The 26,754-nt window shown below is 39.8% G+C and overlaps 1 protein-coding gene across 2 annotated transcripts in view; it reads left to right on the forward strand.

Moving 5' to 3' along the window:
- MAP3K9 (mitogen-activated protein kinase kinase kinase 9) overlaps positions 1-24,715 on the forward strand; it is a 58,410-nt gene extending 33,695 nt beyond the window's left edge. Inside the window, exons 4-12 of one of the 2 annotated variants that reach the window (XR_013182792.1) lie at positions 1,237-1,385; positions 4,793-4,968; positions 7,044-7,284; positions 8,392-8,514; positions 9,260-9,413; positions 12,035-12,147; positions 12,799-13,614; positions 13,954-14,749; positions 18,837-24,715. Coding sequence is in view for 1 of the 2 variants with exons in the window: in XM_054635195.2 (XP_054491170.1) it covers positions 1,237-1,385; positions 4,793-4,968; positions 7,044-7,284; positions 8,392-8,514; positions 9,260-9,413; positions 12,035-12,147; positions 12,799-13,614; positions 13,954-14,435 (2,254 nt within the window). In the remaining variant the exon portion in view is untranslated. Of the gene's footprint in view, positions 1-1,236; positions 1,386-4,792; positions 4,969-7,043; positions 7,285-8,391; positions 8,515-9,259; positions 9,414-12,034; positions 12,148-12,798; positions 13,615-13,953 lie in introns of both variants that reach the window. The other variant, XM_054635195.2, reaches the window with a different exon arrangement.
- Positions 24,716-26,754: the final 2,039 nt, after the last annotated feature.

A 26,754-nucleotide genomic window follows, 5' to 3' on the forward strand; every position in this document is an offset into this window, starting at 1 on the left:
GGTTGATGGTACCAAGTTATTCAGGATAAGAAAAATTAATGTTCTGCAGAGAGATGAGGAAAAGTTTTACTATAATGAATGATAATATAGATGGTAGTGGTAATAAATTCAAAGTAGTACCCATGGGGGAATTTAATATGTACAATTTATGGGCTCTAAATTTTACTATTGTGATTCAGTAAAAACACGTTGGAGCTACTATGGATAATTTAGCTTATTTTGTAAAGAGTGAGAAAGGCAACTGGAAAATGAAAATTTAGTAGGAAAGAAAGAAAACAAGCAATACCGTTTGTGCCTCTCCCCATATCTTTAAAACTTTGTGATTTTGCTCATTCCAACAGAAGATGTTAAAGTCAATGAAAGATACGAAATGGCTTCTTTTCAGGATAGTAACTAGACTAGGATTTAGCTAGATTGGGATTTGGGGGTCTGGAAAGATGATGATTTAGGCAGGATGATTGGGAGCCTGTGAAATCATGGACAGCATGGAAGGAGCTAATAGGGAACATAGGTTTACTCTTTCTTGTGTTTGAAAGAACTACAGGGAAGCCGATGAAATTACCAAGTGACAAGCTCAAAACACATACACGGAAGTATTTTTTGGCAATGCATCATTAAATCTGTGGAGGTCACTACCACAGAATATAATGGATGGTAAATGGGTTCAGAAGAGAGTAAGAGATCAATGGAAGAAAAAACTGTCAGGTCACCAAGGATGAAGAAGCAGTTTCTGTTTCGGGTTTTCTAGAAGCAGAAATAATATTCTGAGGTTATGCTTTTCATCATATACTTTGAGGGAGAGCAGTCCTGGAACTATTTCTGTAACTTCACAGGTAGTATTTTGTAGAATATCTTAAGATGACAACTAATTCTGAAGAAGTATTTTTCACTTATTTTTAGTAATCACCAGCCACCAAACAACCTTCTTCATATTTTTGGGTGTTTTGAGAGGCTCTGTTTTGAAACTAAATTAGATGATTTATGGTTTTCAAATTGTTTGCAGTTTCAGAGAGAAAATTATTTTTGCCTAAAAGGTGAAAATGTCATCTTATTTCAGAGCTACTAAAAAAAGCATGTAGAATAGGGCAGATCACCAGCTTGGCATCCATGATAAGCTTGTCCTGCAAACTGCAATTTCTTTAGTATACTAAACTCCCAGGTTCAGGTACCTTGTTGCTTAACAAAGGCTGTGTTCAAGTCAAACACCTTTTCTCTCTTTTGTTTCCTTCCCAATAGCTATGGTGTGCTGCTTTGGGAGCTGCTGACAGGAGAAGTACCATTCCGAGGAATTGATGGTCTGGCAGTAGCATATGGTGTTGCTATGAATAAGCTTGCCCTTCCAATCCCTTCCACATGTCCTGAGCCTTTTGCCAAACTCATGGAAGGTAAGCCAGCTGTGGTGTGTGTGGTTTGTGCTGTTTCTGGAGTGCTGTTGAGCATGGCCTCTTTGTGTTGGCTTTGTTACCAAAGAGCACAGATTTCCCCAGTGGCTTTATCCAGGGGTGCAGATTGTTGTGGGAGCCAGGCCTGGCTGTAAGTGTGCTCTGACAGTCTACTACCAGAATAATGAAAGATTTTTTTATCAACTGGCTTTATAGGAAAAGGGGGGCTATTGCTGTTCTCTCTTAGCTTGTTTTCTAGTAGTGAGGACTCACCAACACCAAAACTTCACATAACTAGATCTTGTTTGAAGTCTAATTTGTTTTAAAATTTATAGCTCAAGCATCTTGCTAATAGTGTCAGATTGGTTTGAAATGAAACTTTATCTTACTGACATTTCAGGGAGAGGTTTTAAATGTGGCTTTGATATTCCAAAACAACCCATATTTTCAGTCAGAATGATGTGATTTTCTGATTTGTCTGTGAAGGTAGTTCATGCCCAAGGTGGGTTACAGAGAGGTGAAAGAAATACAGGAGTTAGTCATCAGAGCTGCTGTAGTTATTAAAAAGGGTTGTGTGAGGTAATTTTTGGGTGTATTTATGTGACCTGGTCTGCTGGCCATTGAAAATACTTTCATGCTTCCTGAGCTTCAGTTGTTCCTCCCTCCCTCTCTCTTGTCCTCTCTCTCTTCCTTACCTTCAGTATTTTTGTCAGTGCCCCTATTCCCAAAGATTTGTAGGTGTTTATATGTAATGAACATTTTTATACCTATCTGGCAGAAAGGAAAACAGAGATAAAGAGAAATCAAACTTGGTTTATAGTCTTGGTGAGCAAAGAATGAGTCTCAACATAGAACTTACTCTGTGGCCTCTGGTGGTGCTTCTAGCCTCAGGAAAGGAATATGAATCTTGAAGAAAATGTTTCTGCTGGATTTTTTTTCTGCTTTTGGAATACTTTTGCATTTTTTCTGGTGTTTTCTTTAGGTTACAGGCTACAGTTAATTTAAAGTGAAAAATTTCATGTAGGTTCTGCTAAAACAGAAATATTCTACTGGACAGTAAACAATAGAGTTGCAGGTAGAATAGCTTGAAGGTAGTGTAAAGTGAGAAACTGTGTCTGAAAGAGTTGGTGAAACTACCAGCTCAGTGTAGTTTATTTTTTACCAGCCACGTAGTTTATTTTGACCTGCTTTCCTGGATTTCTTAACTATAAGTGAGGATTTAAAAATCATGCCCTCTGTTGGGAAAGTTAGGTAGAGGCATTTGGCCAGTGCCTGAACCCAGCAGCCCAGGGGTGAGCACCCACGTGGCTTTGGAGCACTTGGCTTCTCTGTGTGCTGGGTGAAGATGAGAACAAAAGAACCCAATTACTTTCTGCCCCTTCACCAAAGCTGTGTTTCAAACAGGCTGTTTCCCATCTCGGGTGAGCTCTTCTTCCTCTAATGCTGCTTTCACTTTGGAATTACTGCCATGGTGGTCTTCACTGAGACAACAAAGCTGAACTTTCACTCTTCACAGAAAAGTTATATATTACAACTCTCCTCATTAGTGCAAATAGTGGCTGATCTAGGGCTGGGAAAATAAAAGCCACAGGCCACCTGCTAGTTATCCTCTTCACTCATTCATGCATTTGGCTTGCTGCAGCATTTTGTTTTACTTGGGTCATGTTTGCTTTGCCATGCTTAAAACCTGAGGTAAAGAGACAGGGATTATGGCACTGACAGTCCTGCTGTAACACCCATTGCTACTAATTGGCCAGCATCAGGGGATCATCTGAGCACTCTTTAACATCCTCAGTTCTGTATTTTGATAAAAGAAGCAAATTAAAAGCCATAAATACAAATGTGTTCCAGCATGGAACCTGTTGATACCCACAATTTTGAAAATAGGACACCCAAAATCTCACTAAGGCTAAAATCCAAGGAAAGAACTGCAGAACCAAGCCTTGGCTGTTGCACAGATTTTGTGAAGTGATTTTTATTTTTAATTACAGCTGCCCCTTGGTGTACTTCAATCCACAAAACTGATGAATGAACTTCTTTTAGGACATCACATAATATTTTTAACAATGTTCCCTTTTTTCTGATTTCATGGTCTAGAAAACTTTTAGAACATTTTTATAGCTTATGTCTTGCACTGCAGTAATGCTTGTCTTAAGTCCAGTGACCATGTGGAGCAATGCTGTATGATGAGAGAGACCCATGTGTTAGTTACTTCCATTCATGCAGAAAAGTTACTTTCCTTACAAGGACATGTGAATGTGAGTTTTGTGTTTGGTTGCTCTGAAATTTTGCATGCAGGCATCTAGCAGTACTAAAGAGAATAAGGACATCTGTTGAACAAGAACCTGTGTAAGTGTTGGTACAGGACAACATAGAATGAGAATGAGGAAGTGATTTTTTTTTCTGGAGTAGAAATGAGGGAGAAGGAAGAGAGGAGACTGAATGAGTGCAAATTTCCTATTCAAAAGTGTTGTTAAATGTTTTAATGTAATGGTTTGGGGGATTGTTTGTAATGGATTAGGGGTTACTTCATACTATTTTCTGTTTTCTGTGTTCAATTCCCATCACTGTAAAACATTACCTTTTATACTGTTGCTCATTGAGCTGCTTTATGTGGTAAGATGGCTACCTTCTGTTCTGTGTTTTTAGATCTCTGTAATTGGCTGAATAATTGCATTGGATTGTAAATGAAAAAGACTTGTTTACATCTGTGGTTTCTCCTAAAAGCAAAAGAAAAATGACTGATTAATTTTCACTCAAATAATAAAAAAGGACCTGTAAAAGTAGGAGAACTCCAAATGCACCATTTGATGTCACTATTTACTTGAATCTCCTATTTTCACACAAGTTATGTCCAGTTTGCTTTGCAGGAGAGGTTTTCCATTCTGAGAAAAGATTCATAATGACTCAGCTCAGTATTAGATTTTGGCATCAGGAAAAGCCCTGATAGATATCCTCCTGCAGTATGGCTGTTAACTCTGCAGTGTAGCTATTATAAAAGAAGTATTTGCAAGATCCTTGCTTAGTATTTCTACTCTGTGAACACATATATGCATCATAAAGCAAAATATTAAAGGAAATTATTTGTTATTTTAAAAAATGCTTTAAGGTGTACCTTTCTGTAAAATTAATAAATCTGTATTTTACTTGTCATATTATTGCAATAGAACCTAGAGACCTAGATAGTTAGGTAGTTCAAGATTTTAAGTGTTGTTGGATATTGTACAAGCATGAAAGCATGAATTCCATATTTGTCAATAGTCAGTGCAAGTGGGCAGTGGGAAAGCTGGGGTAACACAGGTAGTGTGTATGCCACTCTTAGCCACTGGGGATCAGTAAAGTGCTACCTGTCCTCTCAGACCTCCATTCTTAGAGATGCTTGACAGTTGTTTGTCTTTATTCTGTTCTAGATTGCTGGAACCCTGACCCACACTCACGACCTTCCTTTGCCACTATCCTAGACCATCTTACGGCCATAGAAGAGTCTGGTTTTTTTGAAATGCCCAAAGATTCCTTCCACTCCCTGCAGGAAGACTGGAAACAAGAGATCCAAGAGATGTTTGATCAGCTTAGAGCCAAAGAAAAGGTAAGTAGAGAGTAATGCTTCCTGCTTGTGCTCTCTGGATTGTAATTTCCCCATTTCATAGTTCAAATGGGGATCACTGATTTTGTGCATCCCAGAGCTAATTTTGTCTGTTTTGCTGGAGTTAATATATTAAGTCCCCGAATCAGTGGGAGGTTATGATGCACACAAGGATAGAATCATGAGAAAAATAAATATCCACATCCTCAGCTGCTACTCTTTCTAATATTGTAGTGAGCTTCCATCATAATCTGTGCAAATTGCTGTGATGAGTTGATTGTTTATTGCATTTGATAACTGTTTGACTATTAGAATCTTAATTGTGAAACACACTGAAAACTATTAACAGGAGATGTAGGAGGGTAGTTTCAGCATATATATACACTCTAGTTAACATTGCAGCTTTGTTTCTGCTGGGTTTGTGTTTTCAAGGTTTTGAGCATAAACAAAATGCATGGACTAATAAACATGAGTGCTGTCAGGGAAAGGGTCCAGTAACTGCTATAACTGAAGTCCATCTGGGCAAATAGCAGGAAACAAAAATCCCAGCAGGAATAACAGGAATAGTGACCATCAGCCTTGAAGAGGAGATGTGAAAAAACTGAAGTTTTCTTCAAGCATGCTTGCAGAAAGCACAGCTTGCTGCATCTAATTTAAGGTCCTTACAGAGACTGTCTTTAGTTGTTGGTAAGAAAAACTGGAGCAGAACCAAAATCACTAGTATAATTATATATTTGTATATATATATTATATATATTTGTAAGTTGACAGTCTCTTGCTTGAAAGTAAACTCATAATAAGCAGCCATCTTGATTTGGGCTCAGAGGTTGGGTTTGGGAGGCAGAGAGAGAAGGAAAAGAAGACTTTGGGTCAGAGGAAAGAAGTCAACTTCTACAAGAATACTTAAAACCTTTCTATTCACCTATTTTAGTAGCTTTTGGGAAGAATAAATTAGCTGATAGGCATTTCCTTGTTACTGTTGTCCCATGGCGTATCTGTGTTGGAACAGTTTTGGAAAACCAGAAACTTCAATACACAAACAGCTAAACAGCACTAACTACACTGCCCTCAGGATGGGTACTGTATTCCTCTTTAGCAATAGGGAAATAATTTTATATTAAATTATTTTATTGAAATCTCCCTGGTGATGAGCCAGATAACAATGCCATTATTAAAAACACCTAAATTAAAATCTGTCTGATTATCTATCTGATGTTTAACTTGAATTCTTCAGTTTTTGCCTTCTGCACTGGAATTGGCCATCTGGAGAGAATTATTCAAAGTGCTGAATTCTTTTGTCCTTGTGGTGGGAGGAGAGGAACGCAGTGGGATTTTGGGATTTCAAGGACAGTTTCACTTAATTCGTTTTGTCAGCGAGGGATAGATCAAAAGGTTTGCCTTATGTGCCGTTGCCAGGACCATGGTGAGATGGCTTTTGAATATCCCCAAGGAGGGAGACTCCACAACCTCTCTGGGTAACCTGTGCTAGTGCTCAGTAATGCAGTAAAAAAAGTATTCAGAGAGTGACCCTTGTGTTTCAGTGTGTGCCCATTGCCTCTTGTTCTGTCATTGGGCAGTGAAGAGAGCCTGCCTTTATCTTTTTTTCACCCTTCCCTCAGGGTTTTTTATACACTGGTAAGATACCCCTTCACCCCACCCAAGCCGTCTCTGGGCTAGGATGAACAGTCCCATCTCTCTCAGCCCTTTCTCATAGGAGAGGTGCTCCAGTCTCTTAAGGTGCTCTCTCTCTCTCCACCTTCATGGCCCTTCATTGGACTCTCTCCAGTATGTCCAGATCTGTCTTGTACTGGAGAGCCTAGAATTTGACATAGGATTTCAGGTGTGGTTATGTCTGAATTTTAATACTGGAACAAGTGGTTATGTCTGAATTTTAATACTTGTTATGAGGGACCTTGAATGGCAAGCATTGAAGTCCTTGAGGATTTTTTTTGGCTCTCAGCTGAGCCTTTAACCAGTGGGTGCAAGCCATTGAAGCTGTGCCTTCAGAACCAGTAATGTTGGTCTTAAGCCACAGGTGGCAAGGTAGCCTTTTGTTTTACTTTCTTATCTCCCTGCAGGAGCTGCGCACATGGGAAGAAGAGCTGACTCGTGCTGCTGTTGAACAGAAGAACCATGAGGAGCTGCTTCGAAGGCGGGAACAGGAGCTGGCAGAACGTGAGATCGACATCCTGGAAAGGGAGCTCAACATCATCATCCACCAGCTGTGTCAGGAGAAGCCTCGGGTCAAGAAACGCATGGGGAAGTTCAAGAGGAGTCGGCTCAAGTTAAAGGATGGCAATCATATCAGCTTGCCTTCAGGTTGGTGATGTGGTAGGCTGTCCCAGGTGAAATGGGAGCAGCCTGTAGGTTTGATAGTTCCTTACTACTGACCCTTATGCACTAGAAAGGATTTGATGTACTTCAAGAAGAACATGCCTCTTTGGGATCAGTAAACTAAATTTAATGCTCTTGTGGCTAGTATTGCCCAAAGTTCCGATATGAAGGCCAGAAGTAAATTTGAAATGTAACATGTTTGTTAGCTGTTGCCTGTATATGGCTTACTGTAAAAAGGTAGTGTTGCAGTTTAACGTGTTAATACTCGAAAGAATCAGTTTTTTAAAGGATGTATGTAGAAGATGATGGGCATTCGTGCTTGGGGAATATTTTACATAATGCTGCAAGAGAAACTATAATCTACTGGATTTTTTTGGTGTAGGAATCTAAAAATTACCAAAATACTGATATATTGATAGCTGTGAGACTAAACGCTTAGATTGCTAGTTCACACGTGAACTCCTATTAACACGGAAGCAGCTTCTGGAAGAAATGTTAAATATTAGTAAGATGTTGGTAAAGTCACTCTTAAGAGTGAAGATGGTGATGTTAGCATTTCTGCTGCAGATTCTTTATGGAGATTTAAATTTGTCAAAAAACCAAAAGTGTGGGGTTTGTAAATCACCTAGTGCTCATTGTTGCATCAGGGATGATGACTTGCACTATAGTCTTTGTTTTCTGGGAGGCACTGGCTGTTTAGAAGAGAAGATAAAATGCGTTTGTTACCTATGCCTTTCTTTAGGTCTGCAAACACCTATTTTTGGTGGTGCTTAAGAAACGGAGAGGTAAGGTACAAGGATTTACACAGGGATATAATCTGGCATGACACTCAACAAAACGTCTGTGTGTGTATGTGTTTCACACATACACTAAGATACATTTTCAGGGCTGTGAGTACACATCTTTGTTCTAAATTTTTGTTGTGTACAACAGGGAAATAGCAATACAGCTTTTCTACATAGATCCCATAAGTTGCGCTCTTTGAAACTTACTATAAATTATTATTTCTTTTTTTCTTATATTAAAAAAAAGAGAATTTTAACCGTGTCTTTCTGCCTTTTTTTTTTTTTTTTTTTTTTTTTTGCTAAACAGATTTTCAGCATAAATTCACTGTACAGGCTTCTCCAACGATGGACAAAAGGAAAAGCTTGATCAGTAGCTGCTCCAGCCCTCCTGCAAGTCCTACCATTATTCCCAGACTCAGGGCCATACAGTGTAAGGAGCTCAATGTAGTATTGAATTTGGGAAATGTGCAGTCTGTCAGCGTGGTAAGATGCCAAGATTCCATACCTAGGACAGGACTGTTAAAGAAAGCACCTAAAATGTTTGCCTTGTGCCTTGCATGTATACATTTGGAGAGAAAAATGGTGTCTTAATGATGGAGGGAGTATCACCACCTTTGGAGCTAAAACCATACTTGCTCAAGTTTGTGAAATACTGCTGTTTCTATAAAAAATAGATTCCTTAGGTGTACAAGTTAATTTTAAAAAATACTAATTTGTAGAGTAGATCTGTAAAACATTGCTGTAGTGTATTAAGTTATTGTTTTAAGGAGATAAGAACAAGGGCACTTCTCATGCAAATAATGTTCCCATAACACAGAATTAGGCAGACATGCATGTCCTAAAATTATGAAAGTCGTGTTTAGTTAATGTATAGCGTTTGTATTGGATATCACAGCACCTGTGTGTTCGGTTTCAAACTGGTGGTTCTAAAGAGAAACTGGTGATGGAATAAAGCTGGAGAGGCTACCTATACTTGAAAGGATTAGGGAATGCTTAATTTGGCATTTAATTGTTAGATTTGTATTGATAAATGGTCAGAATTACGGGAAAATCACTTTTGTTACTATTCCTGTTCTGGTCTATGTTTTATTCTTTATTTTGCCATGGAACCAATTATTTTAATTTGTGTATCTGTTTTTCCTTCCCATTTTGCACTGTTCTTTCCACTTGTGAAGTGACACCTGCTGAAAGCAGTAAAACATGGGGACGAAGCTCAGTCCTTCCAAAGGAGGAAGGAGAGGAAGAAGAGAAGAGAGGCCAGAAGAAAAAGGGACGCACTTGGGGACCAAGCTCACTTTGTCACAAGGAGCTAGGTGCAGGAGAAGAGGGGTAAGAGAGGGCCCGGAGGAAGGCTCATTTCTAGGTTCTAAACAGGGTCGTGAGCTGGCTCACAGGGTATTTGTCTATCCACTTGGAAACGCCTTTCTGCTTCCAAACTTCTTTCCTCTGCCAGACATGTTAGAGATTCAGAGCAGTTTACAAAATTGCATTCAGTTCATTTGCCTAGGAACTGATGTTTCACTGTCTGGTATTACGTTGTTAGGTGTATTTGTAAGCTGTCAAACTTCTTAGCTGTGCAAAACTCTGTAGAAGTTCTTCTGTGTTTTAAGGCTCAGCTTTCTGTAGTTGTCTTAAATGCTAGTATATAAAAAGTATCTGGTAAAGCCAAGCAAATATCTTCTCTTTAGTCTTTTGAAAAAGACAAGTACTTTGAGTGAATCAGTCCTGAAAGTGATTTTTGCAGAAATACAGGTTGTACCTCTGTATCTTGTGTTTCTATAGGTTATTGTTCTGTGGCTTCTTTTTTTTTTCCCTTGTGTGTGTGAATTATTTATACCAAGACTCCAATGAACCGTTGCTGGAATGCTGCTTTAAACATAGGGCTATTTTGGCCTTCTAAAAGATTTGAAAGTTTGGTAATTTTTAATAATGTTTGAGTGTTTTCCCCCTGATAAATTGATGGTTTGACTCTTGCCGTGTTTTTTAGCAGGGAAAATAAGACAGACGGTTTTAATCTTTATCTTTACAATGTGTGGTCAGGTGTGAAATGCCTGAAAAATTGATGTTTGCATAGTGCATCAGTATTGTAGCCCCCTGGAGACCTGGATCTATTAAAACATGTACTTTCTCTGAGATACTCAAGACATGTTGGCAGGACAATGTGGAGGAAGCTTCTTTGACTGCTGCCTATGCTTTACCTGTTCTACAGATGAAGGATAGGATAGCATTCTAAGGAATTAAAACAGATGTCACACTTTACAATCATTAATTATGTAAAAGAGGGGGAGATCACTGAAGCTGGAAAAAACACTTCTACCTTCAAATCATGTTCTTAGAATTCTGGGAATAGACCTCATCCATTTTCTGTTCATTACTGTACAGTCTAAAGCACTGATTGTTTTGGGCACAGACAGCTGGAATGGAGTTGCATGCAAACTGTGGTTGCTCATAAAACTGTCCTGTTCTCTCTACAACTGAGATGCTCTGTAGTACTCAGAGTCTCTTCTAGGGAGACTCGATACAGATACCGCATTTTGCAGTGTCTGAAACATGAGAGTTTTGCTGAGAGGGCAGTATAGCTAACATACAGTGAACCACTCCTTGCTAAGATCATGCCAGACTGCAGACTTTAATTTAAAGGGAGCAGAGTTGCAGTAAATATTAGTGACTCAAAAGATAGTTCTTGCTATTTCTTAGTATTTCTTAAATTCTTATTTTACCTAGGGTAAGGCAATAAAACTTCATTGAATATTTAAGGTTGAGAAAGACCTTTAGAATTGAGTCAAACATCAACCTAGCCTCTACTTTGTTCACCAGTAAACCATCTCCCGAAGTGCCACATCCACACACCTTTTGAACATTTCCAGGAATGGTGATTCCACCACTTTCCTGGGCAGCCTATTCCAATGTCTGGGCACCCTTTCAGTGAAGAAATTTCTCCTAATACTTAATCTAAACCTCTCCTTTTGCAACTTGAGGCCATTTCTCTTGTCCCATGACTTGTTACTTGGGTGAGGAGGCTGACTCCCACCTGGCGAGACCCTCCTTTCAGGGAGTTGTAGACAGTGATAAGGTCTCCCCCAGCTTCTTTTTCTGCAGGTTAAACAACCCCAGCTCTCTCAGTTGTGCTTCATATGAGTGACCTTCCCCTTTCCCAGCTCTGTTGCCCTTCTCTGAACATGCTCCAGCTCCTCGGTGTCTTTCTTGTAGCAATGGCTCCAGAACTGAACTCAGGATTCGAGGTGTGCCCTCGCTGGCACTGAGTACAGGAGAACAATCACTTCCCTGCCAGGATGCCTTTGGCTTCTTCACACTGCTGGCTCATGTTCAACTGCCTGTTGACCAGCATCCCCAAATCCTTTTCCACCAAGCAGCTTTCCAGCCACTCATCCCCACTGATGGGGATTAATAGCATTGCATGGGGTTGTTGTGACCGACTTATTGTACCTTATACAGCAGGCCTTGATTTGTCATCGATGCAGCCTGTCCAGATCCCTCTGCAGAACTTCCTACCCTCCAGGAGATCAACATTTCCACCCAACTCAGTGTCACTGCAAACTGACTGATGGTGCCCTCAATCCCCTCATCCAGATCATTGATAAAGATATTAAACAGGGCTGACCCAAATACTGAACCATGGGAAAATTGTAGTGAAGTGGAGAGCTAAACTAAGAAGTATCCTGTGCAGTCCTCAACTGCGTTGCAAGCCCATCCTCATTAACCATTCTGGCACAGTGTAACAAATGAGGAACAGACCTTTTTTTTTTTTTTTTTTAAAGTGCTTTAAAGATGTCAGAAAATTTCTTGCTATGGGAGGACTTCAGATCTATATAGTTGAGATGCATACAAACATACCCTAAGTAAATCAATAGAGAATATATAAGGGGAGGGAAGAATGGAAGCTACTTGTGAGCATGGTACATTTTCTCACATTCTTCTACTATTTTTAGTCTGAAAGCTCTGGTGGAAGGATGCAAACAGTGGTCATCCAGTGCACCAAATCTTGGGAAGATCCAGAGAACTGCACCTGCTTTTCCAGGATTCACCAGCTTAGCAGAGATTGGTAAAGAAATTCCCTGAACTTGGTACTCTCATTCCCACTTCCATTCACATTTCAATGAACCTCTTTCCTGACCTTCAGCTGGTACCTTACAGCAATGTTTTAATTTTCTTTGGTATCTGTTTTTCTTTTATTCTTTGTCAAGTGTCCACTTTCTGCTTCTGGATTTTCTTTTTCTCCTCACTGCTTGTGCTTCTCCCTCTGTCAAGCTAACAGCCTCTGTTAATTCTCCTCTAGCTCCATGCTGTCTCTTAGCTCCTTTACTGAATAATGACGTTTACATGTGCAGCTTGCTTACACCTTCACTTGCAAGGAGAAATCCTTAAAATTTTTCTACCTTTTGCTTCTAGAGTAAATAAATTTACTCTAGAAGTTACTGAGGTGTAGGTTGCCTTTGAAATGCAGTTCTGCAGTTAATCCAAGTGGATGAATGCTTCACTGATTTCTTTCACTTTGATAGTGTTTCCAGTTACTTCTTTCAGCCTGTCTTCTTTGGAAACAATAGACTGTATTTGGGAGTTGATAAATGATGTTTGTGAGGAGAGCACTTGCATCTTCTGAGGAGAATCTTATTTTGAAGTATATTTGTGAGACAATGAAATTTGACGGTGAAAATTTTACATTGACACAAAGTCTATTTTCATTTTTTTCCAGATGATGAGGACAGTGAATGTTTTAATGGAGAGGGCAAAGTGCACCCTTCACCTGTGCATAATCAGTCATACCTCTGCATCCCATTTCAGAAGAATGAAGAATGGGATGGCCCTTCTAGTGATGCCAATGAGGAGTCCACCCCTGTAAACTCTGCTACCAGTACCCCACAGCTGACACCCACCAACAGCCTCAAACGTAGCGGCTCCCACCACAAGCGATGTGAGGTTGCATTACTTGGCTGTGGAGCAGTGCTGGCTGCTGCAGGCCTGGGTTTTGATCTGTTAGAAGCAGGGAAGTGCCAGCTGCTGATTGAGGAAGAGCCAGAGGTGCCCAAGGAAGAGAAGAAGAAGCGTGACAGCATTTTTCAGCGAGCTGGACGCCCACGCAGGAGCACTAGTCCACCTTCCCGGAAGATCTTCAGGAAGGATGATCCCCTGTTGTTGCTAGGCGAGCCATCCACATCCCTCACCCTTCTTTCCCTGTCTTCCATTTCCGAATGTAATTCCACCCGGTCCCTGCTGCGCTCAGACAGTGATGAGATTGTGGTTTATGAGATGCCTGTCAGCCCAGTGACAGTCAAGGCTCCCTTGCCAGCTATTACAAACCCATTGGTCAATGTCCAGATCGAGAGGTTCAAACAAGACCCCAACCAGTCCCTGACTCCCACACACGTGACTGTCTCTTCCCACACCCAGCAAAGCGGACACAGGCGCACACCTTCTGATGGAGCCATCAAAGGGGGTGGACTGGTTGCCAATGGGTGCCCAACCAGTGGATGCCCTTCCGGTAGTTGTTTAACTGGAGCACTGGGAGCAGGTAGGTTTTCAGCCATCTTCCTTTTCCTCTTCAGAGTAAAGACAGAAGCAGTATAATTACTTGTTGCTTATGCATTTGTTGAGATGACCAGCCCACGAGAATTGCTTGTGGAGGCTGTCTTTACACAAGTAGCTAACAGAATAATGTGGCAATGGTTTTGGTTCCAGCATCTTCAAATTGCCATAATCTTGAAGATACGGTGTTTGTAGATTCTGAATGAAGACTTTCTACTTTGAATATGTTTTTCCACTGTATATACAATAAAGATTTGTAGGAACCACTTAGCAGTGACAGCTAACATGTTTTTCCCTCTTCTCTTACATTGTCTGTTTTGGATAGGTGTATTAAAAACACCTAGTCCAAGCAGAGATCTCAGTGAGGTCCCTCGCCTGCCAGACCCCAACCTTGTTTTTCCTCCAACCCCGAGACGATGGAATGCACAGCAGGATCCCACACTGGAAAGACCCAAGACACTGGAGTTCCTACCCCGGCCGCGTCCTGCAGCCAGTCGGCAGCGGCTCGATCCCTGGTGGTTTGTGTCACCCAGCAATGCCAAGGGTGAATCTTCTGCCAACAGTTCAAGTACTGATACGCCAAGCAATCTGGACTCTTGTTTTGCTAGTAGCAGCAGCACTGTAGAAGAGAGACCTGGACTGCCTGCACTGCTTCCTTTCCAGGTGGGTCCTCCTGCAGAGGAGCGGACACTGTTGGACATGGATGCTGAGGGGCAGAGCCAGGACAGCACCATTCCGCTATGCAGAAGTGAACTTAACACACACAAAGCTGCAGCATATGAACTCAAGCAAGAATTCTGGTCTTAATATGAAACCACTGGGGGCAGTGAGCCCCTCTAAATTCAATCCTACTTTTTGCACTGAGAATGCACTTTGAAAACAGATGAGATGGAGGGATGCTACAGAGATCATATGGTGCTGCCTCGGCTGAAGATGTGTTGTCAGCTGCCTGATTTTTGTCTGCATTTGGGTGAAACTTGGCAACTCTGAGCTGCTGACTTTTGCTGTGGGGTTTTCCTGTAGTCTTCCCTGCCCTCTTATTGCAGTTTGAATCTGCAATGAGCTAAAATTATCGTATCAAAGTCTTTTGTTACTGACCTTGTAGGATTTGGCGCCTGGCAGTAAGTATCTTGGTATCCTGGTATTAATCAGTATTTTCAAATAATAGTCAAATATTACACTACAGCAGACATCAGTGTTTGATGTTTTCCCAAGGAATCCAGAACAGAAACAAATAAATATCTGGAGACTACCTTCTCTGAAATACATTCAGATTATTAGACAGGCCTGGGAATCATCATACCCCCACTGAAATAGCAGAAGTAGCTATCTTAAGACTTGTTTGTCCTCTTTTGCTCATGCAATAGTGTAAGGTGGAACAGATGGCAGGGGAAGGGCATGGCAGCTCCACTGGTGGAGGTCTTTGAGAGCAGGTGAACCAAACTGTTGGAAACAAGTAGGTGTAGTTGATCCTGGCTTCAGGGTAGGTTGGATGAACTTCAGTGAACTCCTGAGGTCCCTCTCAGCCCTATTTATTTTATGGCCCTGTGCTTTCAAGATGAAGGCTTATAGTATAGCTGTTTAGCTTGATTTTTTTTTTTTCCCCAGACTTTTGTTACCATCAGTCTCTTTTCTTCCCTCCCTGTTACTCAGGCTCATAGTCAAGTTGCCTCAGCTTTGGAAGGGGAGTTAGCAGAAACTTTCTTTAAAGATGCGTTGGCTTGCAGAAGGAAGTAAATTATGTGTTTCCAAATATTTTTCTTTCTATTTTTTTCTCCTTTCTTACACCTTTCAGGAGTGACCAATGAAACCCAAGACTGTTTTTATGCACACTGGTACTTGTTTAAGGCTGTTTTGGAAATGAGGCTTGTTAGTAGTTGGATTGTGCAAACAGGAATCAGAACATCTGGATTCTGTTTTATTTTGTCACTGACTTCACTGTGTGACCCTGGGCAAATAATGTAACCTCTGTGCCTGAATTTCCCCATCTGTAAATAATAGGAATAATACCTACCTCACAAGGGAAGGGGTTGGGACATATATAATAGGGTATAAAGTCCTTTGAGATCTTTGAGTGAAGGGCACTATAGATATGTAGACCTTTATTCTTGTTCAAATATGTAAACCACTCCTAGATCTGGAGCAAGAACGGACCCCTGTCTGGAAGGAGGAAGTCACACAGATAGGGTGTGCCTGTGCTCAGAGTTTTCTGTACAAAGACTTCAAGTGTGTCTGTGCCACTGCAGGTATGTCTTACTGGCTGTAATGAGAGCTTCAATCTTCCCCAAATTTGGCATTATATATAAGGGATGTGGCCTTTATGTCAGTGTAATAGGGTAGTCTGCTTTATTGCAGGGTACAGCATGTCTGTTCACTGGTTTTGTACAGATCTGTGCTTGTTTTGCTAATCCGCTGATATTTGGTTGCAAAGAAGTCATTTGACAGTGCTGCCAGTGCAGTGCTCAGCCTGTTGGGGCAGTCCAGTCCTGCTGTGAAGGCAGGAGAGCTGAATACTTCCTGCAGCTGTCAGCACAGTGAACTTGTGTGTTTAGATGTTTGTAACCTGATTTTAAAAACCAGCATGTTTGAGGAAGAACTGTGTGTAAGGCTTTTTAGTTCTGTCCTCTTTTCAGTGAGGACTGAAACCGGCATGTTCCCATTAGTCAAGAGCACCTTTTTTTTGTCGGAATTACAGTATGTTTTGTTTTGAAAGGTCACATATGTCTTGTTTATCACATTCCATGGAAAATGTTTAATGGCAGGATTACTTTCTGCTGCCTATTAAATGCTCCAGAGCTAGCCTTAATGGTGCTACACTAGATGTTGAAGCTGGAGAGACTGTTGACGGTTTAGACAAGGTATTATGATAAGGCAAGATGGGATTCAGATACGTAAAGAAAACATTTCTGACTATTTTGTTAAATTTAGGCCTTTGGCATTAATGATTTCTTAAGCATCCTTTTGCTTTCCATTTCTGAAAATTCAGTTTGTGACCCAGACACTAGCAAAAAGGCAAAACTCATCCAAAAGATTACTAATTTTGATTGTGCTATAAATCAACCTTACTGCAATCTCAGTAAGAGGCTGTGTCAGAGGGATTTGAAAGAAGGACATGAAAATAATTTATTTTTCATAGGCTTCCTTACAATTTTAAAACATCTGGAACAAAACTGGGTCAGCTGTTTGGAAATGTTAATGTTTTCTATCCAAAAGGTATCATTATAAATGTCATAGGGAGTATCATCTGCTCTGCAAAGGCATCCCCTGGAATAGCTCCATTTGAACAGAAATCTTTCAAATCCATTTAGTTGCGTGAAATGGGAGGACACCTTTCTAGGTCACACTATATAACTGATATAACTCAGCCTGCTAAACTTTGTAATATCTGGCCAGTTGATTTCACCAAATGAACTTTTAAGGTTTCTGTCAAGTTCCCAGGAAAGACAAATGTAAAGGCAAGTTGTTCAGTCACCTCTTTTACTTAGGAAAGTTGAGGATGAAGAATTAACCCCCTGTTGCCCCTCTCCCCCATTTATATAATCACTTGGTGAAGGTGCCATGTAGCTGAACTTTGAGAAGTACTTTGCTCCAAAGAGTATCTTCCCTAATGCCAAGTGGACATTGCTACATCAAAAAACTTGGTAGGACGGATGACAAGAGTCAAGGATCCAGGTCAGGGTTACCAAACTAGATACTGTTATTACAAAGCTGCCAGACAGACTAGTTGGAAGCATACTGGTTGGTATGTGTTTGTTTTGTGGTTCTTATTTGGGGTTTTTTTTAACCTTTCTTTGATTCAATTATTGTCATTGACCCTAGCATGTGAATTATCTGAGAAAGTCTTTGAGCATCCACCTGTAACTGTCTTCCAGTGGCCAACCTGAGCTATCAGGCGAGAGGAGTCAGTTGTGAAAACAAGGCTGCTGACTTCACCAGGTGGTGGGGTATTCTCAGGCAGGCAGAGAGGGGGCTCTCAAGACTCGTCAGATATTTCACCTTATGCACTCCAAAAGCTTTTGCAGCCAGTGTCCTGAGGCCCAGAGGCTGTGTGCATGTTTAAGCTAGGTCAAAACCTCTCTCTATATCCATCTGTCCCCTCCTGGCTTGAATTCTCTGCTTTCTTAATCTGTTGGGGTTTTTACTTCCCAGTTGTGGAACCTGAGGTGCTCCAAATCTCCAAAGCAGGGGTTGACTCTATTCCACTAGACAGTGAGAAGGTATGAGCCCGTCAGCTCAGAAATCTTTTTTTCCTACTGGTTGCTAGTATTTCCATTTGTCAGGGAAAGAAAAATCTCAGAATATTGGTCATTGGCCTACCTTTATAGTAGTATTCTTGAGGAAGATGGTGAAAATCTTACTTTAAAAAAATTATAACAAATGTATTGTTTCCTAAATGTCTGAATAAGTTGCATTTTTGTTTTGTCTGAGAAAATGAAAAGAGAAAACATGAAAGTCACTGAGCAGTCTAAAACAATGACAAAAGAATGGAGAAAAATATGTTTGAATACAAGCCTTACGAAGAGGAAGTGGCAGTTCTTTAACTGATAGTAATAATGAGATTGTAGCTGAGAGAAATGTTTGTGGTTTAGAAATATATTTGTATTTTTCTTTAGTCAGCTGGCAGTGTGTATCACTAATTTATGTAATTGATGTGCTGATTTAGGAAATGAAATAGAAAGAAGTTTGTCAGGCCTTCAAAGTATGCTATCCTTGTAGCCTGTTTAGTTTTCCTGTAATTGGAATATAATATGGATACTGGGGGGAAGGCACAGACATAGCAACCACTGCAAAAAAGGACAAATTTTTTGATAAATTTCTACTGGTTTCATAGAAATTGAGTGTGGGACAAGTAGAGCGAAAAAGCTTTTGTGTCAAAACTAAGGTGATTAAATAGTTACGGATTCTTTTCTAATAGTGTTTCTTCTTACAAGACTGCACAGTGGTCTATTTTATCAGCAAGTAAGTCTTAATCTCCTCTCAATCATTTTCAGAGGTGCAAATGTAACTTTTTATATGGATTTTCCCTCCAGTTTATTATTGCAATGCGTTGATATTCAGTATGGGGCAGGGAACCTCGGTGAAAATACTCTTTTTGTAGTAGTTTTCTAACAAAATGAGTATTTTTAAAGTGAATTTTTGTTATTGATGGGGAAAGACCCGTTCTGGTTTAGCATGGTTTTATGATGAAATATTTTTCTGTACCTCTAGGAATGGGAGTAGTTGCCTTCCTCTTCATAGCATGCTGTTATCTTGAGACATTGTGGACAATACTGCATAGAGATGTAACTTCAATATCTCACAAAACTGGATACCTCTCATCCTGTTGAAGGTGAGGCAGTAATGGTCAAGTAAAGAAAGGTCAAGTAAAGAAAGGTCTTTGCCTTTGGAGTGTTTTGTTCAATAAAACATGTAGGAAATCTCCGACCTTGAGTCGCCTTTCTGTCTTGAGATTAATTTTTATTTGAAACCTAATTCATCTCTGTGGGATGAATATGGGGCCTGGAGTCTCATTGGATGTATGGAATCAAACCTTCTCCTACATCCCAAAATTCAGTGATAGCCTGTTATTTTTACAAGTAATTCTAAGCTAATGTAAATAGGTTTGTTTCCTTTTGGTTTTTTGAAATGTTTCTCCTTGGAAAACGTGCTTCTTGCTTTCTAACCTTTTACATGCACTTTGGAGATACTCTTAAGAACTCTTACCAACCCTATGAATAAGAAGGGTTATATCTTGCAGTGTGATTTGGCTCTTTTTTTTTTTTTTTTTGGTATGAAAAAGGACATTTACATTTGAAAAGATTTCTGATCCTTACCCTGTCACTGAACAACAGTTTCTTAGCTTCCATGTTTAGAACTTATTTAAGACTACAATTTGGGTAAAACTGGATATTAAAAGTGAGGGGATAGACATGTATTAAAACATATTTGCAAACAAGCAATAAATACAGCAAATACAAGAACCAAAATACACTGTTAAAGAGCATAACTTTCAGACTTTATGAATCTTTGGTTGATGATATAATTAAGGTATCTATAGGAAAAAATGCCTTCTTATGTTTTTTTTTAATTTTACTATTTTAATAGTAGAATACAGTGCTTTGCACAGCCAGCCAATATGGTAGTTAGCTGGACAGAAAGGATCTTTAACCAAGTATGCTTTTTTTTCCTTCTTATTTTCAATCCAGGTTTTGGTTTAAATTTTTTTTGTGTCTTTTTTGGTGTTGAACAATCAATATAGTCTTAAGAAGAAGTTATTGTTGTTAATCTCACTTTCACGGTTTCATTAGGCATTATGGACATGAATCTGTGGCTTATTCTGGTGCTCCTTCTATTGAATGCATTAGTAGAAAGTCATGCTGCAGTTAAAATGTGCATTTGCTTTTGGTTTTTCCCATGCTTGGCTTTTTTAAACAGTTTTACCACTGGTCAGAGATAAACACAACTTCTGAAATTACCTACAGAAACTCCCAGGCTAGGAAGTGTGTGCTTGATTAACAAGTAGCTTGCCACTGGTGACTGGGTAGCGGGTCTGATGTAGATACTGGAATTATTATTGTTCCTTTCTAACAAGGACCTCCCATTTTTTGCAACTGGAAATTCTTCAGCACTTCCTCAACGTTTGTATACGAGAAATACATTTTAGCTCCTTTTGTACATAGTGAAAAATCTTCCTTTTTCTAATCAGGAACATAATTTTCCTACTGAGAATGGCTTCTTGAGCTCTGTGGTTTTCTTTGTTAGTTTTCTGTTTGGGGAAATTGTTTATTTTGGGTTTGGTTTTTAAGCCTCTCAGTTATATATGTATGTGTTAGGTGCATCCTTGTATGCCAAGGTGCCTTCCATCTCACATATCTCCTTGCTGGGGCCTGGGTTGGTTTTTTGGAGGGACCTCCTAGCTGTAGCTTTCAGTACTTTCAGGCCAAATACCATCACTGGAAACCTTTTGTGTTGTCCCATTTACTCTCCTGTGTTGAGCCACGTGCTATCACTGCCTCTCCCTATTTCTCCACTGGGGTTTTGGCCCCATCCCATCTTTGTTGGTTATTTATTCTTGTTGCCATAGTAACAAGTGTGAGGCAGAAAACCATACACACTTCAGATGTGCTTTGACCTAAAAGATTTCCACACTACAAGCATAAAATACAACTGAGGGAAGTGGAAGTGGAGGTTGGCAGGAAATAACACAGTGGAATTATCCTTCTTAATATAAGTCAGAGGACAGAGGAATACTAGCTACTTGGTAAACTGTCGGCATCATAGTTAGGTTGGATCCTAAAGGAGAATTTGAGGAATGTACAGTTACTTAATTTGATAGAATGATTTGGGTTGGAAGGCACCTTAAATGTCATCTAGTTCCAGTCCCCCTGCTACAGATGGGGATGCTTTCCAGGTTACTCAAAGCCCCATCCAACTTACCCAGTTTCTGGTTGGTTTGTTTTGTTTTACCCTGAACTACCTCATCTGTAGAGATAGAATGGGCAGCAAATCTAAGTTTTGGTAAGAATTGCTCTAAGTATTTAAGGTTGCAATGAGATGGGAAGGCAGAGGCAAACTTGTATTTGGCTCTTTGACGTGCAAATTCCTGATGCAAAAGTAAAACCAGCTATTAAGTTAAGATTATACTTGCTTTAGATATTAATGTCTCCAAAATAAACAATAAAGGACAAAGTTGGGCATTTTTCTTGATAGTTTCTAATTTGTGGAAGAGTTGATTGTCCAGAGTCAAAAAGGTGGAGATTTCATATTGGTCACAACTGCTTTTAGAAGTGATAGTCTTTTTTCAAAACAGTTTTTTTTTTTTTTTAATAATTTAATGTGCTCTTAAAGTGGAGCTGTGCACGATCCTGATTGTTTTCTTGTATTTGCAGTATTGTTTTCCTAGTGTATCAGCTCCTAATACAGTCCTTACTACATCTGAATGCTAATAATGTGCAGGCAGCCCAACAGAACTAATATTAAGGAACTATGACACATATTTAGTGTGCATTATGGTGGATTTATTAACCCAGCTTGAAGTGGGCTACTGTTAGGTCTGTTGCTGATGGGTCAGATGGATGCACAGCTAGGAAAAGGGGGCTTAGAACAAATCTGCAGGAGCAATGCCAAAGTAGTATTTGCTTAAAATAAACAATTTGAAAAATAAGCATGGAGGGTGGCAGGGGGGAGGGCCTTAATTAATCAGAAATACATTTATCAGATCTTGTCCATGCTCAAACTTTAAGTTGCCAGGATAGCTAGTGAGAATCTACATTGTGTTCAATGTGGCTGAAACCTCAACATTAAGACAAGAATAATTAATTTTATATATGCTATTTCAGACTGATTAACACTGTCTCCCATTCTACCTTGATTGTTTCAATTCAGCATTTTTTTCAAGAACAGATGTTGAGGTTGGATAAAACTGGCCTTCTCCTCTTGGAGAGGCATATAGGTCTGAGGGAGAAGAAACATGGCTCTAGCCATGTCCTGATCTTTTGTGTCTTGTGATCTTAGCTGGAGAGGTTATAATGGTGCAGCAGGACATGCTGGTGTTGTTCCAAGCTTCATTAATAAGAATTCCTCTAGCAGCAGTTAAGTTACAGAACAAACCTGGCCTCTGATTACTGTTTGGCTTAGCTCAGTTGCATACTGAGCTCCTTGAGTCTGACTATATCTGGAGGTGAACAGAGCTTCTTCCTTGAATTCTGCTGGAATTTGTGAATGTGGCCACTTCTCAGCTGGGGTAATTTGTTTTCTCTCAGGCTTGGTCAATGTCACAGAATCAGTTGTCACCCTCAACTTACTGCCCAGATACTCATAGTAGGCTTGTTCTTCTGTCTTGCATGCTTTAGTGAGCAGCTCTTACAATGTCAACAGGGTTAGCATTTTTATCTGAGCAGAGCAGCTAATAAGATCTGACTTTTCACACTGCATCTCAAGCAGTTGTTACTCCATCAGTTCTGCCATTGCTCTATTTTCAAGGTTATCTTGACAACTATAATATCCAGACTGTAAAGAATATAGCCACAGGAAAGCATAATAGGTAAAAAAGAAAGAATATTCAGGAGTGTTTGCCAGCTGAACTGGTTGAATTTGGCCAGTGCTCTTGGCAGAGAGTAGGATCCATTCTTTTGCAACATAGATCTCTTTGGGGGATGGCTTGGTTTGAACTGCAGAATTTACCTAGATTCACATAAAGTCCATGGGCACAGTGCCCATCATGTTTGGCAGTTATAAGAAGATACCACATAAACCCAGGAGCAGTTAGTAATAAAAGTTTGTATTTAGGGTAATTAACTTTCAAGTTATAAGGGAAGAGGCCTCAATTCAGAAAGCTCTTCATCACATACTTAAATATCACTGAAATCAGTGGAATGTATTTGTGGGTCAAAATGCACAAGACCCCAGCTGAGCAAAGCTCTTTTAATCTGAATTGGGGGATTATTGTGTTGAAACTGATGGTGAAGGACCAGGTTCTTACCTTGATTGTCAGAGTAAGAGATCAATTAACCCGAGGAACAAGTTCCTCAACAAGCCCCTGGGTAAATGCTGTTTGATTGCTGACTCTTGTGGCCTTTCCATGGTTTCACATGCCATGCCTATTTGACTGCTACTTCTAACCATAACCAGGGTAAGCTTTGAGAATGTTTTCTGACATGGGGTGAAGAACTTCTGCATTAGCAGATTGCTAGCTGTAAAGGGGCAGTAAGGAGGAGGCTGTGTGTGCAAATGGCAGTTTAACCTGAAGCCTATTCTCAAGTGTTTCTTCTCATTTTACAAATGCATCCCTCCAGGCTGGTGGACAGACCTGACAAGCTCAGCGGTGATCAACATCCACCACTTTTACTAGAGTTCTAGGATTCTTGTCTATCAGCTGTTGGCACAGCACACTGTGCTGCTATATTTGAGTTCTTTGTCATAAATTCAGAACAAGCTGGAAATATCTGAGATATTTTGCCTGACTTAAGTTGAGAGGCTTATATGGAGTGAGCAGGCAACAGTGGTGAAAAAAATCAGGGAAAATACCTGTGCTTTTAACAATGTCTCTTCTGTGGCTTTGAAAGTCCAAGAATTTCTCAGCCAGAGAATGTATTTCCTCCTTCTTTTTATAAGCTACTTCTTTCTTTTGCCTTATTAATTGTGAATCTGCTCCTGCTTCTATTTCAAGCCAGATGCAAAAATTGGTGACCTGACTTTCCTAGGTACAGTGTTGTGAATCTGAATAACCAGGTGAGTAGATTTCTCTAGTGTAAGATCATGCCCCCATGTCTGATCCTTTGAGATATGGAATAGTTCCCGCTTGTGTTGAAATCACTGTGTAGAGGGTGTTGGGTACTTCATAAGGAACTCCAAACTCTGTAGGACTGGGATTCATCTTACAGCTTGAGTATTTCAGTCTGGTTTTGGAGACCTCTGTATGTCTTCTCTTCCGTTTATGGTGTTCAAAAGTCTGTTGCTATGGAAGTAGCACCTGAAGGTATGTTTTGCCCGAAGAACCTGCAATGAAGCAGTTACATTACCAAATGACAATGTACCCCAGAATTGAGTAAAATGACAGAGGCCACCAAGTTTTTCTTGTTTGTGTGATGAAATGTTGTCAAATTAAGTGATTTGTTGGAGCCTTCCTTTAACTTCTGTACAGCAGTAAGCTTAGAGGAAAAGAAGATTGCATTTTTAAAAAGCTTTATTTGTGACCTGGACTTGTTGCCTCTGACCCTCTTGGGCTTAAATAGTTAAATTATATTAATGTCCAATTTGTTTCACTGTAGGTAACACATCAACTGAATACTCTTGTGCATAATCTGCTGTATCTTTCCTCTGTTCTGTGTCAATGTATTATGTGTATTTGGATTACAGTTCTTTTTGTATTAAATTATTTTATGTTATAGAACAATATTTAAGTGAAGCAAAGAGCTAATGGAAGTTGTTGACGTTTTGGGATTTCTTTTCTCTTTGCTCTTTTTTTGGATGTACTGTAAATTGTAAACCAAGGATGCCAAGCAGGCTTGGTTCAATGGCTAAAATTATTGTATTACAGTGTAATGCTGATCTAGGCCTTGTCTCAACACTAGAGCACACAGACTTGAATAAAACTGTTATAAAAGTGATTGTCTTCAGGCCTTGAGTTCTTGGGTTTGTGCTCCAAATAATTTCAAGCAGGTATTTAGAATAAAAGTGGCATTACCTTGCTATGAGGATTTCAGAATTTTTCCCAGTACAGCAAGAAGTTTCTTTTTCTTCACTAGGTACCTCAGTCCTGGTCAGCTAGTCCAACTCTGGGTTCTCCTTAGGGCTTTTGAAATGTTTTTGTGAAAACTCAGTTTAGTGCAGGTCTTGGCACATAGTACTTGTCTGCTGAGCACCTTCTGGCTTTTCTCTGAACTGAAGAATTAGTTGCATACCATTTTTATTAAGGCAAATATTTCTGTTCTGTTAGCTTGAGATTTTTCAACTCTTTATTTAATATCCCAACTAGAATATGAATCTAAATGGTTGGATATGGAGCTTATGCAGTAACATGTTTTGTGCACAGTGACATTTAACAGATGGTTTAGATTCACTTGTGATGCTGTGCCTTTGTCCCTGCCACATCATTCAGTGAGACAAAGGTGCATGAACAAGGATCTTTCCAAGCTGTTTTCATCTGCTGTTGGTGTGAAAGCCAGAATAACATGGTTTTGATTCCCAGGTCGTGTATTTGAATCCTAGATTATACTTTTGTTTTTCTCTGCCACAAAACCATAATTTCACATTTCTCTGTTTTAAGAAATGTAGCTGTATTGATGAAGGACTATGTACTACAAGTACTTAAATTTCATAATTTCCTTTGAAAAAAGGTTTTTTTTCTAATGCAGGCACATGCAAGAAATCCTCCACACTTCCAACAGATGCAGAGACTGAACAATGCATAGGTAGGCTACCTTTAGTCATATATTCCATTCAGAGTGCTGTAGTGCTGTGTTTTGTGATAAACTAGGAGGACAGTGAACAGACTGTCAATTAAATTTGTTAGAAATAATAGCATGCAAGATGAATTGCTTTTTCACTTGCTTTAACAAAAGGTCTCTTACAGTGTTTTGTTTTTCAAGCTATTTTTCACTCCTCCCCAAATCTGGAGTGTCTCAAACTGAAACAAATACTTCTACCTCCTGTAATGTTCTGCAAAGTAGCATTATGTCTTAAAAGATTCAGATTTTCTGGCGGAATTTACTCACCTGTCACAATGATAAGGTTACCCTAATGTTCAAGCTGGCCTCATCAGCAACAGAAATCTACATGCATCGTGGCAGATCAATTTCTGCCAGCAGCTGCAGCCTCTGCAGAACATGGCAGGAGCACAAAGCACTGGGTTAGAAGAGGAAAATGAAATAGCACTTTTCTAAGCAGGGAAATCTTAACTTCTAGCAGAGAAGGAACGTCTTAAATGAAAACTGGCAGAGGCAGCACCATGCAGAGCAAACACACCAGCAGATGCTTTAGGCTGAGCAACTTGAGTTTTTTATTGTTTGATGTGTAGGTAGGGGTTGGGTGTACAAGTTCTACCATGACAGTGCAAATCATATGTGGCCTTTAGCTCTGAATGTGCTCAGGTGAGGAAATCACCATGTATTACATTATATTCAGATGGCACATGCTGAAATAGTGAATGCAAGTGTTGCTCTGAAAGTCCATAGCATAGTTTGATAAAACTTCTAGTGGACTTCCAAGGCTATGCTGATTAAGGGAGAAGAGGACAGGCTTTCCTTTATCATGCAGCCCATATAATTTGATTAATCGGCTATTTCTAGTGAAATTTTGACATTCTTAATCCTTCTGACATGGAAGTAAAAGGAGAAGATGACCTACTAAAGCTAGGCTTAACAAGAGTTTAATTACATGTAACATGAAAAGTTTCTAGGCATATTGCTATCAGGCTCAAACAGACTAAGCTCTTGAAAATAATCTGGAGTGAACATGACAATAACAAACATCAGAGTCTTTTAACAAGGATTAACAAGCTTTGTCTTCATGCTTGGGCACAATGGACACTGCAGTTTGCTTTGGCAGGGAAAGAAAATAATTGTAACTAAGGATGAACAAAGCTCTAGCGTTTTCAAGTAGACTTCAGCATGCTTTGTCCCTCTTTGCTGCTTCATCTGAAATCTTA

This window comes from Agelaius phoeniceus, chromosome 6, assembly GCF_051311805.1.
Source record: "Agelaius phoeniceus isolate bAgePho1 chromosome 6, bAgePho1.hap1, whole genome shotgun sequence".
Classification (NCBI taxonomy): domain Eukaryota; kingdom Metazoa; phylum Chordata; class Aves; order Passeriformes; family Icteridae; genus Agelaius; species Agelaius phoeniceus.